A 14,057-nucleotide genomic window follows, 5' to 3' on the forward strand; every position below is an offset into this window, starting at 1 on the left:
CACTCAGTTCAAGGGCAATTAGGGATGGCCAACAAATGTTGGCCTTGCCAGCAACACCCACATCCCACGAAAGAAAAAAAATGTCTGTAATGGCAATTAGCAATAAACCACTTATCTCTTCATTTGCCAAATCACTGCACTGCAGCTGCCTATTCTTTTTAGATTGCTTGATTGCTCTTCATTTGACTCCTCCCTCTATTAGTTTGAAGCCCTGTCAAGAGCCCTAATTATATGATTTGCAGGGAAATGAAACCAGACTGATCAGTTGAGCATGACACAATGGAACAGCTCCCTCTTTCCCCAGTGGTGATGCCAGTGCTCCATGAATCAAAACCCCTTCTAACCACATCATTCTTTAAACCACATCTAATTCTCTCATCGGTTTGAACCAGTGGCTCATGTAACAATCCAGGGAATATTACCTTTGAGCTCTTGGGTTTTAATTTAAATCCTAAAGACTCAAACTCCCAAAATGGAACATACCTCTGAGTTTTACTTGCGTAGTTTATTCCTAACTGGATCACAATACTGATCCTCCTTTTAGAATCAATAATCGGGGACAAAATTAATAGTCACTTGGACAAGGGGTGGATTAATTAAGGAAAGCCAGCAAGGGTTTGTTAAAGGTAAATTGTGGTTAACCAACTTGATCTCCAGGGACCAGTACAAGAGCACTGCTTTTCTTGATTGAGATTACTGACGTAGACTTGGTGTGCAGAGCACAACTTCAAAATCTACAGATGACACAAAACTTTGCTTTTTATTCATTCATGGGATGTGGGCTTCGCTGGCTGGGTCAACACTTATTGCTCATCCCTAATTGTTCTTGAGAAGGTAGTGGTGAGCTGCCTTCTTGAACCACTGCAGTCCATGTGGTGTAGGTACACTCACAGTGCTGTTAGGGAGGGAGTTCCAGGTTTTTGACCCAGTGACAGTGAAGGAATGGTGATATATTTCCAAGTCAGGATGGTGAGTGACTTGGAGGGGAACTTCCAGGTGGTGGTGTTCCCATCTGTCTGCTGCCCTTGCCCTTCTAGTTGGTAGTGGTTGTGGGTTTGGAAGGTGCTAAGGAGCCATGGTGAGTTCCTGCAGTGAATCTTGTAGATGGTACACGCTGCTGCTACTGTGTGTCAGTGGTGGAGGGAGTGAATGATTATGGATAGGGTGCCAACAAAGTGGGCTGCTTTGTCCTGGACAGTGTCAATCTTATTGAGTGTTGCTGGAGCTGCACTCATCCAGGCAAGTGGAGAGTATGCCATTACACTCCATCATAATCGCCAAGTCCAAGATCCATTATTCGAGACCCCTCATGATTTTGAAAACCTCTCAATCTTCTGTCAACCTTCTCCAAGGAGAACAGCCCAAGTGTCTAATCTTTCAACATAACTGAAGTCCCTGATCTCTGGAACAATTCTTGTAAATCTCTTCTGGAGCCTCTCTCCAGCCTTTGTATTCTTCCTAAAGAGCAGTACCTAGAATTGGACACAATACTCCAGATGAGGCTGAACCAGCGTTTTCACCATCACTTCCTTGGTTTTAAACTCTGAGCCTCTATTTATAAAGCCTAGTATCCCATATGCCTGTTCATCCACTTTCTCAACCCGTCCTGCCACCTTCAATGATTTGCGCACATACAGCCCCAGGTCTCCCCCTTTAGGATGGAATTCCTGGTTTTAAATCGCTGCTCCTTGTTCTTCCTCCAAAATGCATCATTCCACAGTGGCAAAGGCAGGTTCAACCACAGCTTCAAAATGAAACTGGATAATTATCTGCGGGTATTTGGAAAGGTGGGGAAGGCAGGGGCCTGGGATTGGGACCGGGAGCGGGAGCGGGAGCGGGAGCGGGCCCAGCAGGGACGACGGGCCAAATGGCCTCAGAGAGACGCAGCTGTGGGAAAGGCCGGTGAAGCGGCGCCGGCGCTGGCGCTGGCGGACCAGCTGGGAGTTCCCTCCATTCCCCGCCGTACCTGCACCAAGGTGGTTTTCCCCGAGCCCGCCATGCCCAGCACGATGAGGCAGACGGCGCTGGGCTGAAGCTGCGGGCGGCCCCCGGGACCGGGACCGGGACCGGGACCGGGATCCGGATCGGGGCCACTCGCCTCTCGCGCCGACTCCATCCCGGCTCCAGCGGGGGTGTGACGTCATCAGGCGGCGCCGTCAGCACCAATGGCGGCCCCGCCCCTTCAAATCAGTCACGTGACCGGATCCCCGCTCTCCAGGAGAAAAAAAGCTTGAAACAAAAACGGAAAATGCTGGAAGTCAGCAGGTTTCAGCCTCTGTGGAGAGATGGACAGAGATAACGTTTCCAGACCCTGTGACTCTTCCTCAGAACTAAAGTGGAATAAGAAATATGATGAATTTATACTGTTTAAGGGGATGGAGCAGGTGGAGCTGGATAGAAGGTCAGTGATAGGTGGGGACAAAGGAGAGATTGACAAAGATGTCAAGGACTAAAGGTCAAAGGGGATGTTAATGGTGGAGGGTGAGGACTAAAGGTCAAAGGGGATGTTAATGGTGGAGGGTGAGGACTAAAGGACAAAGAGGGTGTTAATGGTGGTGGGTGACGACTAAAGGTCAAAGGGGGTGTTAATGGTGGTGGGTGAGGACTAAAGGTCAAAGGGGTTGTTAACGGTGGTGGGTGAGGACTAAAGGACAAAGAGGGTGTTAATGGTGGGGGGTGAGGACTAAAGGTCAAAGGGGTTGTTAACGGTGGTGGGTGAGGACTAAAGGACAAAGAGGGTGTTAATGGTGGTGGGTGACGACTAAAGGTCAAAGGGGGTGTTAATGGTGGTGGGTGAGGACTAAAGGTCAAAGGGGTTGTTAACGGTGGTGGGTGAGGACTAAAGGACAAAGAGGGTGTTAATGGTGGGGGGTGAGGACTAAAGGTCAAAGGGGGTGTTAATGGTGGTGGGTGAGGACTAAAGGACAAAGAGGGTGTTAATGGTGGTGGGTGAGGACTAAAGGTCAAAGGGGGTGTTAATGGTGGTGGGTGAGGACTAAAGGTCAAAGGGGTTGTTAACGGTGGTGGGTGAGGACTAAAGGACAAAGAGGGTGTTAATGGTGGGGGGTGAGGACTAAAGGTCAAAGGGGGTGTTAATGGTGGTGGGTGAGGACTAAAGGACAAAGAGGGTGTTAATGGTGGTGGGTGAGGACTAAAGGTCAAAGGGGGTGTTAATGGTGGTGGGTGAGGACTAAAGGACAAAGGGGGTGTTAATGGAGGGGGGGTGAGGACTAAAGGACAAAGGAGGTTTTAATGGTGGTGGGTGAGGACTAAAGGACAAAGAGGGTGTTAATGGTGGTGGGTGAGGACTAAAGGTCAAAGGGGGTGTTAATGGTGGTGGGTGAGGACTAAAGGACAAAGAGGGTGTTAATGGTGGTGGGTGAGGACTAAAGGTCAAAGGGGGTGTTAATGGTGGTGGGTGAGGACTAAAGGACAAAGGGGGTGTTAACGGTGGTGGGTGAGGACTAAAGGTCAAAGGGGGTGTTAATGGTTGTGGGTGAGGACTAAAGGTCAAAGGGGGTGTTAATGGTGGGGGGGTGAGGACTAAAGGACAAAGGGGGTGTTAATGGTGGTGGGTGAGGACTAAAGGACAAAGGGGGTGTTAATGGTTGTGGGTGAGGACTAAAGGACAAAGGGGGTGTTAATGGTGGTGGGTGAGGACTAAAGGTCAAAGGGGGTGTTAATGGTGGTGGGTGAGGACTAAAGGTCAAAGGGGGTGTTAATGGTGGGGGGGTGAGGACTAAAGGACAAAGGGGGTGTTAATGGTGGTGGGTGAGGACTAAAGGTCAAAGGGGGTGTTAATGGTTGTGGGTGAGGACTAAAGGTCAAAGGGGGTGTTAATGGTGGGGGGGTGAGGACTAAAGGTCAAAGGGGGTGTTAACGGTGGTGGGTGAGGACTAAAGGTCAAAGGGGGTGTTAATGGTGGTGGGTGAGGACTAAAGGTCAAAGGGGGTGTTAATGGTGGTGGGTGAGGACTAAAGGTCAAAGGGGGTGTTAATGGTGGTGGGTGAGGACTAAAGGTCAAAGGGGTTGTTAACGGTGGTGGGTGAGGACTAAAGGACAAAGAGGGTGTTAATGGTGGGGGGTGAGGACTAAAGGTCAAAGGGGGTGTTAATGGTGGTGGGTGAGGACTAAAGGACAAAGAGGGTGTTAATGGTGGTGGGTGAGGACTAAAGGTCAAAGGGGGTGTTAATGGTGGTGGGTGAGGACTAAAGGTCAAAGGGGTTGTTAACGGTGGTGGGTGAGGACTAAAGGACAAAGAGGGTGTTAATGGTGGGGGGTGAGGACTAAAGGTCAAAGGGGGTGTTAATGGTGGTGGGTGAGGACTAAAGGACAAAGAGGGTGTTAATGGTGGTGGGTGAGGACTAAAGGTCAAAGGGGGTGTTAATGGTGGTGGGTGAGGACTAAAGGACAAAGGGGGTGTTAATGGAGGGGGGGTGAGGACTAAAGGACAAAGGAGGTTTTAATGGTGGTGGGTGAGGACTAAAGGACAAAGAGGGTGTTAATGGTGGTGGGTGAGGACTAAAGGTCAAAGGGGGTGTTAATGGTGGTGGGTGAGGACTAAAGGACAAAGAGCGTGTTAATGGTGGTGGGTGAGGACTAAAGGTCAAAGGGGGTGTTAATGGTGGTGGGTGAGGACTAAAGGACAAAGGGGGTGTTAACGGTGGTGGGTGAGGACTAAAGGTCAAAGGGGGTGTTAATGGTTGTGGGTGAGGACTAAAGGTCAAAGGGGGTGTTAATGGTGGGGGGGTGAGGACTAAAGGACAAAGGGGGTGTTAATGGTGGTGGGTGAGGACTAAAGGACAAAGGGGGTGTTAATGGTTGTGGGTGAGGACTAAAGGACAAAGGGGGTGTTAATGGTGGTGGGTGAGGACTAAAGGTCAAAGGGGGTGTTAATGGTGGTGGGTGAGGACTAAAGGTCAAAGGGGGTGTTAATGGTGGGGGGGTGAGGACTAAAGGACAAAGGGGGTGTTAATGGTGGTGGGTGAGGACTAAAGGTCAAAGGGGGTGTTAATGGTTGTGGGTGAGGACTAAAGGTCAAAGGGGGTGTTAATGGTGGGGGGGTGAGGACTAAAGGTCAAAGGGGGTGTTAATGGTTGTGGGTGAGGACTAAAGGTCAAAGGGGATGTTAACGGTGGGGGGGTGAGGACTAAAGGACAAAGGGGGTGTTAATGGTGGTGGGTGAGGACTAAAGGACAAAGATGGTGTTAATGGTGGTGGGTGAGGACTAAAGGTCAAAGGGGGTGTTAATGGTGGTGGGTGAGGACTAAATGACAAAGGGGGTGTTAATGGTGGTGGGTGAGGACTAAAGGTCAAAGGGGGTGTTAATGGTGGTGGGTGAGGACTAAAGGACAAAGGGGGTGCTAATGGTGGAGGGTGAGGACTAAAGGTCAAAGGGGGTGCTAATGGTGGAGGGTGAGGACTAAAGGTCAAAGGGGGTGCTAATGGTGGAGGGTGAGGACTAAAGGTCAAAGGGGGTGTTAATGGTGGTGGGTGAGGACTAAAGGTCAAAGGGGGTGTTAATGGTGGTGGGTGAGGACTAAAGGTCAAAGGGGGTGTTAATGGTGGTGGGTGAGGACTAAAGGACAAAGGGGGTGTTAATGGTGGTGGGTGAGGACTAAAGGTCAAAGGGGGTGTTAATGGTGGTGGGTGAGGACTAAAGGACAAAGGGGGTGCTAATGGTGGAGGGTGAGGACTAAAGGTCAAAGGGGGTGCTAATGGTGGAGGGTGAGGACTAAAGGTCAAAGGGGGTGTTAATGGTGGAGGGTGAGGACTAAAGGTCAAAGGGGGTGTTAATGATGGAGGGTGAGGACTAAAGGTCAAAGGGGGTGTTAATGGTGGGGGGGGTGAGGACTAAAGGACAAAGAGGGTGTTAATGGAGGGGGGGTGAGGACTAAAGGTCAAAGGGGGTGTTAATGGTGGGGGGGTGAGGACTAAAGGACAAAGAGGGTGTTAATGGTGGTGGGTGAGGACTAAAGGTCAAAGGGGGTGCTAATGGTGCAGGGTGAGGACTAAAGGACAAAGGGGGTGTTAATGGTTGTGGGTGAGGACTAAAGGTCAAAGGGGGTGCTAATGGTGGGGGGTGAGGAATAAAGGTCAAAGGGGGTGTTAATGGTGGTGGGTGAGGACTAAAGGTCAAAGGGGGTGTTAATGGTGGTGGGTGAGGACTAAAGGTCAAAGGGGGTGTTAATGGTGGGGGGGTGAGGACTAAAGGTCAAAGGGGGTGTTAATGGTGGTGGGTGAGGACTAAAGGTCAAAGGGGGTGTTAATGGTGGGGGGGTGAGGACTAAAGGTCAAAGGGGGTGTTAATGGTGGGGGGATGAGGACTAAAGGACAAAGAGGGTGTTAATGGTGGTGGGTGAGGACTAAAGGTCAAAGGGGGTGTTAATGGTGGTGGGTGAGGACTAAAGGTCAAAGGGGGTGTTAATGGTGGGGGGGTGAGGACTAAAGGTCAAAGGGGGTGCTAATGGTGGGGGGTGAGGACTAAAGGTCAAAGGGGGTGTTAATGGTGGTGGGTGAGGACTAAAGGTCAAAGGGGGTGCTAATGGTGGAGGGTGAGGACTAAAGGACAAAGAGGGTGTTAATGGTGGTGGGTGAGGACTAAAGGTCAAAGGGGGTGCTAATGGTGGAGGGTGAGGACTAAAGGACAAAGGGGGTGCTAATGGTGGAGGGTGAGGACTAAAGGTCAAAGGGGGTGTTAATGGTGGGGGGGTGAGGACTAAAGGACAAAGAGGGTGTTAATGGTGGTGGGTGAGGACTAAAGGTCAAAGGGGGTGCTAATGGTGGAGGGTGAGGACTAAAGGTCAAAGGGGGTGTTAATGGTGGGGGGGTGAGGACTAAAGGACAAAGAGGGTGTTAATGGTGGTGGGTGAGGACTAAAGGTCAAAGGGGGTGCTAATGGTGGTGGGTGAGGACTAAAGGACAAAGGGGGTGTTAATGGAGGGGGGGTGAGGACTAAAGGTCAAAGGGGGTATTAATGGTGGGGGGGTGAGGACTAAAGGACAAAGAGGGTGTTAATGGTGGTGGGTGAGGACTAAAGGACAAAGGGGGTGTTAATGGTGGGGGGGTGAGGACTAAAGGTCAAAGGGGGTGTTAATGGTGGTGGGTGAGGACTAAAGGACAAAGGGGGTGTTAATGGTGGGGGGGTGAGGACTAAAGGTCAAAGGGGGTGTTAATGGTGGTGGGTGAGGACTAAAGGTCAAAGGGGGTGTTAATGGTGGTGGGTGAGGACTAAAGGTCAAAGGGGGTGTTAATGGTGGTGGGTGAGGACTAAAGGTCAAAGGGGGTGTTAATGGTGGTGGGTGAGGACTAAAGGACAAAGGGGGTGTTAATGGTGGGGGGGTGAGGACTAAAGGTCAAAGGGGGTGTTAATGGTTGTGGGTGAGGACTAAAGGTCAAAGGGGGTGTTAATGGTGGTGGGTGAGGACTAAAGGACAAAGGGGGTGTTAATGGAGGGGGGGTGAGGACTAAAGGTCAAAGGGGGTGTTAATGGTGGTGGGTGAGGACTAAAGGACAAAGGGGGTGTTAATGGAGGGGGGGTGAGGACTAAAGGTCAAAGGGGGTGTTAATGGTGGTGGGTGAGGACTAAAGGACAAAGGGGGTGTTAATGGTGGTGGGTGAGGACTAAAGGACAAAGGGGGTGTTAATGGAGGGGGGGTGAGGACTAAAGGACAAAGGGGATGTTAATGGTGGTGGGTGAGGACTAAAGGACAAAGGGGATGTTAATGGTGGTGGGTGAGGACTAAAGGACAAAGGGGGTGTTAATGGTGGTGGGTGAGGACTAAAGGACAAAGGGGGTGTTAATGGTGGTGGGTGAGGACTAAAGGACAAAGGGGGTGTTAATGGAGGGGGGGTGAGGACTAAAGGACAAAGGGGGTGTTAATGGTGGTGGGTGAGGACTAAAGGTCAAAGGGGGTGTTAATGGTGGTGGGTGAGGACTAAAGGACAAAGAGGGTGTTAATGGTGGTGGGTGAGGACTAAAGGACAAAGGGGGTGTTAATGGTTGTGGGTGAGGACTAAAGGACAAAGGGGGTGTTAATGGAGGGGGGGTGAGGACTAAAGGACAAAGGGGGTGTTAATGGAGGGGGGGTGAGGACTAAAGGACAAAGGGGGTGTTAATGGAGGGGGGTGAGGACTAAAGGACAAAGGGGGTGTTAATGGAGGGGGGGTGAGGACTAAAGGACAAAGGGGGTGTTAATGGAGGGGGGTGAGGACTAAAGGACAAAGGGGGTGTTAATGGTGGTGGGTGAGGACTAAAGGACAAAGGGGGTGTTAATGGTGGTGGGTGAGGACTAAAGGACAAAGGGGGTGTTAATGGTGGTGGGTGAGGACTAAAGGTCAAAGGGGGTGTTAATGGTGGTGGGTGAGGACTAAAGGACAAAGGGGGTGTTAATGGTGGGGGGGTGAGGACTAAAGGTCAAAGGGGGTGTTAATGGTTGTGGGTGAGGACTAAAGGTCAAAGGGGGTGTTAATGGTGGGGGGTGAGGACTAAAGGACAAAGGGGGTGTTAATGGTTGTGGGTGAGGACTAAAGGTCAAAGGGGGTGCTAATGGTGGGGGGTGAGGAATAAAGGTCAAAGGGGGTGTTAATGGTGGTGGGTGAGGACTAAAGGTCAAAGGGGGTGTTAACGGTGGTGGGTGAGGAATAAAGGACAAAGGGGGTGTTAATGGTGGTGGGTGAGGACTAAAGGTCAAAGGGGGTGTTAATGGTGGTGGGTGAGGACTAAAGGTCAAAGGGGGTGTTAATGGTGGTGGGTGAGGACTAAAGGTCAAAGGAGGTGTTAACGGTGGTGGGTGAGGAATAAAGGACAAAGGGGGTGTTAATGGTGGTGGGTGAGGACTAAAGGTCAAAGGGGGTGTTAATGGTGGTGGGTGAGGACTAAAGGTCAAAGGGGGTGTTAACGGTGGTGGGTGAGGACTAAAGGACAAAGGGGGTGTTAATGGTGCTGGGTGAGGACTAAAGGAGGTGCTGATGGTGACATTAAGGTCAGAAAGCAGAATGTGATAATAGCAGGATAAGGGTAAGCACTCTGGAAAGATCAACATGAACAAGTGACTGATGGCCCCTGTGGGGTGGGGGTAGGGGACGGTGGTGGGGATAAAAGTTTGAAAATAGGATAAAAGGTGGGGAGAAAACAATGAATAAATGAAAATAAGTGGATAGAAATGAAAATGAATATGCAAAAAAGGGGATGAGTTCATGATCTGTATGGAAAAAGGGGGTAAAAGATCCTCACCCTTTTTACCCCTTTTTCCATATCCATTCCTCAATATTTTTATCAACTTATTTATATTTTCATTTTTTATTCATTGTTTTATCCCCAACTTTTATCCTATTTTCAATCTTTTATCCCCACCACTGTCCCCTCCCGCCACCCCACAGGGGCCATCAGTCACTTGTTCATGTTGTTCTTTCCAGAGTGCTTACCCTTATCCTGCTATTATAACACTCTGCTTTCTGACCTTAATGTCACCATCAGCACCTCCTTTAGTCCTCACCCACCACCATTAACACCCTCTTTGTCCTTTAGTCCTTGACATCTTTGTCAATCTCTCCTTCGCATCCACCTATCACTGACCTTCTATCCAGCTCCACCTGCTCCACCCCCTTGAACAGTATAAGTTTCATCATATTTTTACTTCTCTTTAGCTCTGAAGAGGCATATGAACTTGAAACGTTAACTCTGTTTTGCTCTCTCCACAGATGCTGTCAGATCTGCTGAGTTTATCCAGCATTTCTGTTTTTGTTTCGGATTTCCAGCATCTGCAGTATTTTGCTTTTATCTTAGAAATAAACTTGGTTGCGCTACCTCAGTACCGAGACTTCGACAACAGAGTTCCCTCCGTACTGACCCTCTGACGGTGCGGCGCTCCCTCCGTACTGACCCTCTGACGGTGCGACGCTCCCTCCGTACTGACCCTCTGACGGTGCGGCGCTCCCTCCGTACTGACCCTCTGATAATCTTTTAAATGAAAACAATTAAACCAAATCAACAAAATTGGGATAAATCAGGCACAGCCCCTAATTCAGGTCAGCTGTAAAACCAAGAACAAAATTTAAAGGAACCTTACAAACTTTAAACCAAAATGTGATTAAAGGGGTCAATAAAGCACCCCAGTCCCCGCGGTGCCCACTGGGCACGGAAGGCCTCGAGTGTGCGAGCAGACACCGCGTGCTCCCTCTCCAGGGACATCCAGCCGCGAACGTAGCCGTGGAAGAGGGACAAACAATCGGGCGGGACTCCCCCGTCGATCGCCCGCTGCCTGGACCTGTTAATGGCCAACCTGGCCAGGCCCAGGAGCAGGTTCACGAGGAGTTCCTCCTCCTTCCCGACCCCCTTCCGCACCGGGTGCCCATAGATCAGGAGCGTGGGGCTGAAGTGCACACAAAACATCAGTAAAAGGTTTTTGAAATAACTAAAAAGGGAGTGCAGCCTACCATACAATATATATGCATGATCCACGGACTCCACAAGACCGCAAAAAGGGCATGTGTCCTGGGAGTCCGTGAACCTATGCATTCTCCTATTATAGGGGACGGCTGCATGCAACACCCTCCAACCCAGGTCCCCGATAGAAAGGGGGAGGACACCTCCGTAGAGAGCCTCCCATCGGGGGCCTCCGCCGCCGGACGGCAACAAGGCACGCCAGGGCGTGTCCGGTCGACGGACAAGGGCGAGGAAACATAAGCTGTGCAGCAGCAGTCCGTACAAAAAGCCCCTCTTTGCCGTGCCAAAAGGCACAGAGGGCATGTCCCCGAGGCAGCTCATATTGCGGGGCACCAGCACCCGAGGGAGGGTTTGGGGCTTGGGGCCAATGTGGAATTCTGTCCGAACAGGGGAACGTTCAGACGGAAGACCACCGCGCACCTGGGCCACCTCAAGACCCAAAATAACATCGGGTCCGAGCACGACCGTTCTCAGGTCTTGGATGGCATCGGCTGCGACCTGGACACTCACAGACGCGCGACGCGCCAACTCCTGCGGGAGCATCCAGCCCAGTCCTCCGCCACCCAGCACGTCCCCGATCCTGGTCACCCCTGCGGCCACAGCCCTCCACTCCGCCAACCACTGAAAAGGACGGAGGGGCGGATTCCTGAGCAGCGGCTCTCTGACGATAGCCGCTACTCCTGACGGGGGAGAGCTGCGTCGCGAGGTGACCACTTTCCAGACTTTGATCAGGTCCTGGTAAAAGACGGGCAACGCCTGCAAGGAGCCACCGAGGCCCAGCTGTTCTATAAACAGGAGCTACACATCATAATTCAGGCCGTGCACCTGACGAAAGAAATACGTCGTCAGGGCACACCATCTAGGAGGAGGCTCGACGTAGAGGTATCGCTGCAGGGTCTGAAGGCGGAAAGTCGCCACCTGTGTGCATAGGCACACTAGCGCCTGACCACCCTCCCTAAGCGGGAGACTCAGAACCTCAGCAGGGACCCAGTGCAATCTTTTGTTCCAGAAGAAGTCGACTAACAATTTCTGGATTCTTGTGACAAAGTCCGGGAGAGGGGTCAAAATGACCAGTCGATACCACAAGATGGCGGCGATCAGCTGGTTTATGACCAGTACTCGACCTCGGTAAGATAGCACTTGGAGCAGTCCTGTCCAGCGCCGCAGGCGAGCGGTGACTTTCGTCTCCAGTGCCTGCTCGTTCACTGGCCAGGATTCCTCAGCAGGGCAGAGATGGACCCCCAGGTAGAGGAGGCTGGTCCTGCTCCAGGTGAAAGGCCTGAGCTCCTCGGGTAGGGGGTCCATCTGCCACTGACCGACCAGGAGTCCAGAACATTTATCCCAGTTGATCCTGGCAGAAGAAGCGGCAGAGTAGACCTCCTGGCACTCGTGCATCCTCCGCAGGTCAGCCGGGTCACTAAACATAAGGAGCACGTCATCGGCGTAAGCCGAAAGGACCACCCCGATCCTCGGCCCGCGCAGAACCAATCCCGACAACCTCCTCCGCAAGAGGCGCAGGAAAGGCTCCACGCAAATAGAATACAACTGGCCAGACAGGGGGCAGCCCTGACGTACCCCTCTCCCAAAGTGAAGGGGCGCCGTCAGGGACCCATTAACCTTCACTAGACTCTCCGCGGCGGTGTACAGAAGTCGGATCCGGGTGACGAATCGCTTCCCGAACCGGAACGCTCGCAGAGTTCCGAGTAAGTATCCGTGATCCACCCTGTCGAACGCCTTCTCCTGATCGAGAGACAGGAAGGCACTCGACAGACCAGCCCTCTGGGAATGGTGGATGATGTCCCGGACCAGATGGATGTTATCGTAAATTGTACGGTCCGGGACGGTGTAGGACTGGTCAGGGTGGATCATGTGGTTCGGCACGGTGCCCAAACGGCACAGAGGGCATGTCTCCGAGGCAGCTCATATGTTTTGGTTGTAACTCTTTCGAGTACAAACCCGTTTCCATCTGTTCCTATTCAGATGAAGTTACATTGTTTCATAGTTTGCCATTGTGAGATTTGAACTCTTGATAATCTTTTAAATGAAAACCAAATCAACAAAATTGGGATAAGTCAGGCACAGCCCCTAATTCAGGTCAGCTGTAAAACCAAGAACAAAGTTTAAAGGAAACTTACAAACTTTAAATCAAAATGTGATTAAAGGGGTCAACAAAACACCCCAGTCCCCGCGGTGCCCACCGAGCACGGAAGGCCTCGAGAGTGCCAGCAGACACCGCGTGCTCCTTCTCCAGGGACATCCGGCAGCGAACGTAGCCACGGAAGAGGGACAAACAATCGGGCGGGACTCCCCCGTCGATTGCCCGCTGCCTGGACCTGTTAATGGCCAACTTGGCCAGGCCCAGGAGCAGGTTCACGAGGAGGTCCTCCTCCTTCCCGACCCCCTTCCGCACCGGGTGCCCATAGATCAGGAGCGTGGGGCTGAAGTGCAAACAAAACATCAATAAAAGGTTTTTCAAATAACTAAAAAGGGAGTGCAGCCTACAACACCCTATGTATACATGGTCCACGGACCCCACAAGACCGCAAAAAGGGCACGTGTCCTGGGAGTCCGTGAACCTATGCATCCTCTTATTATAAGGGACTGCTGCATGCAACACCCTCCAACCCAGGTCCCCGATAGAAAGGGGGAGGACACCTCCGTAGAGGGCCTCCCATCGGGGGCCTCCGCCGCTGGACGGCAACAAGGTACGCCAGGGCGTGTCCGGGCGATGGACAAGGGCGAGAAAATGGAAGGTGTGCAGCAGCAGTCCATACAAAAAGCCCCTCTTTGCCGTGCCAAAAGGCACAGAGGGCATGTCCCCGAGGCGGCTCATATTGTGGGGCACCAGCACCCGAGGGAGGGTTCGGGGCTTGGGGCCAATGTGGAATTCTGTCCGAACAGGGGAACGCTCAGACGGAAGACCACCGCGCACCTGGGCCACCTCAAGACCCAAAATAACGTCGGGTCCGAGCACAACCGTTCTCAGGTCTTGGATGGCATCGGCTGCGACCTGGACACTCACAGATGCGCGTCGCGCCAACTCCTGCGGGAGCATCCAGTCCAGTCCTCCGCCACCCAGCACGTCCCCGATCCTGGTCACCCCTGCGGCCACAGCCCTCCTCTCCGCCAACCACTGAAAAGGACGGAGGGGCGGATTCCTGAGCAGCGGCTCTCTGACGATAGCCGCTACTCCTGACGGGGGAGAGCTGCGTCGCGAGGCGACCACTTTCCAGACTTTGATCAGGTCCTGGTAAAAGACGGGCAACGCCTGCAAGGAGCCACCGGGGCCCAGCTGTTCTATAAACAGGAGCTGCACGTCATAATTCAGGCCGTGCACCTGACGAAAGAAATACGTCATCAGGGCACACCATCTAGGAGGCTCGACGTAGAGGTATCGCTGCAGGGTAAAAGGACTGCAGCCCCCCAACCCCCCCCCCCCCAACTTAATGACGCATCCCTCAAGTGCCGGAGGCCTGCGGTGATGCCCTCTACCCCTGCCCTGGCTGCGGGATGAGCAGCCATATCACCAATCGGGCTTGTGAGGCGGTGGTCAGGCAACCTCTGTGTGGGTGTCAGGGGAGCACCAAGACATAGCAGCAGGGTTAGGAAG

The 14,057-nt window shown here is 52.3% G+C and overlaps 1 protein-coding gene across 2 annotated transcripts in view; it reads right to left on the bottom strand.

The window, feature by feature from the left end:
• Positions 1–2,143, bottom strand: part of gpn1 (GPN-loop GTPase 1) — a 69,813-nt gene extending 67,670 nt beyond the window's left edge. For both annotated transcript variants that reach the window (XM_041175457.1, XM_041175460.1), the window contains exon 1: positions 1,967–2,143. In XM_041175457.1, the coding sequence (XP_041031391.1) occupies positions 1,967–2,116 (150 nt within the window). In that variant the 5' untranslated portion in view covers positions 2,117–2,143. The remainder of the gene's footprint in view (positions 1–1,966) is intronic.
• Between the last annotated feature and the right edge of the window lie 11,914 nt (positions 2,144–14,057).

The sequence above is a fragment of the Carcharodon carcharias genome, chromosome 2 (genome assembly GCF_017639515.1).
Source record: "Carcharodon carcharias isolate sCarCar2 chromosome 2, sCarCar2.pri, whole genome shotgun sequence".
NCBI classification, from domain to species: Eukaryota; Metazoa; Chordata; class Chondrichthyes; order Lamniformes; family Lamnidae; genus Carcharodon; species Carcharodon carcharias.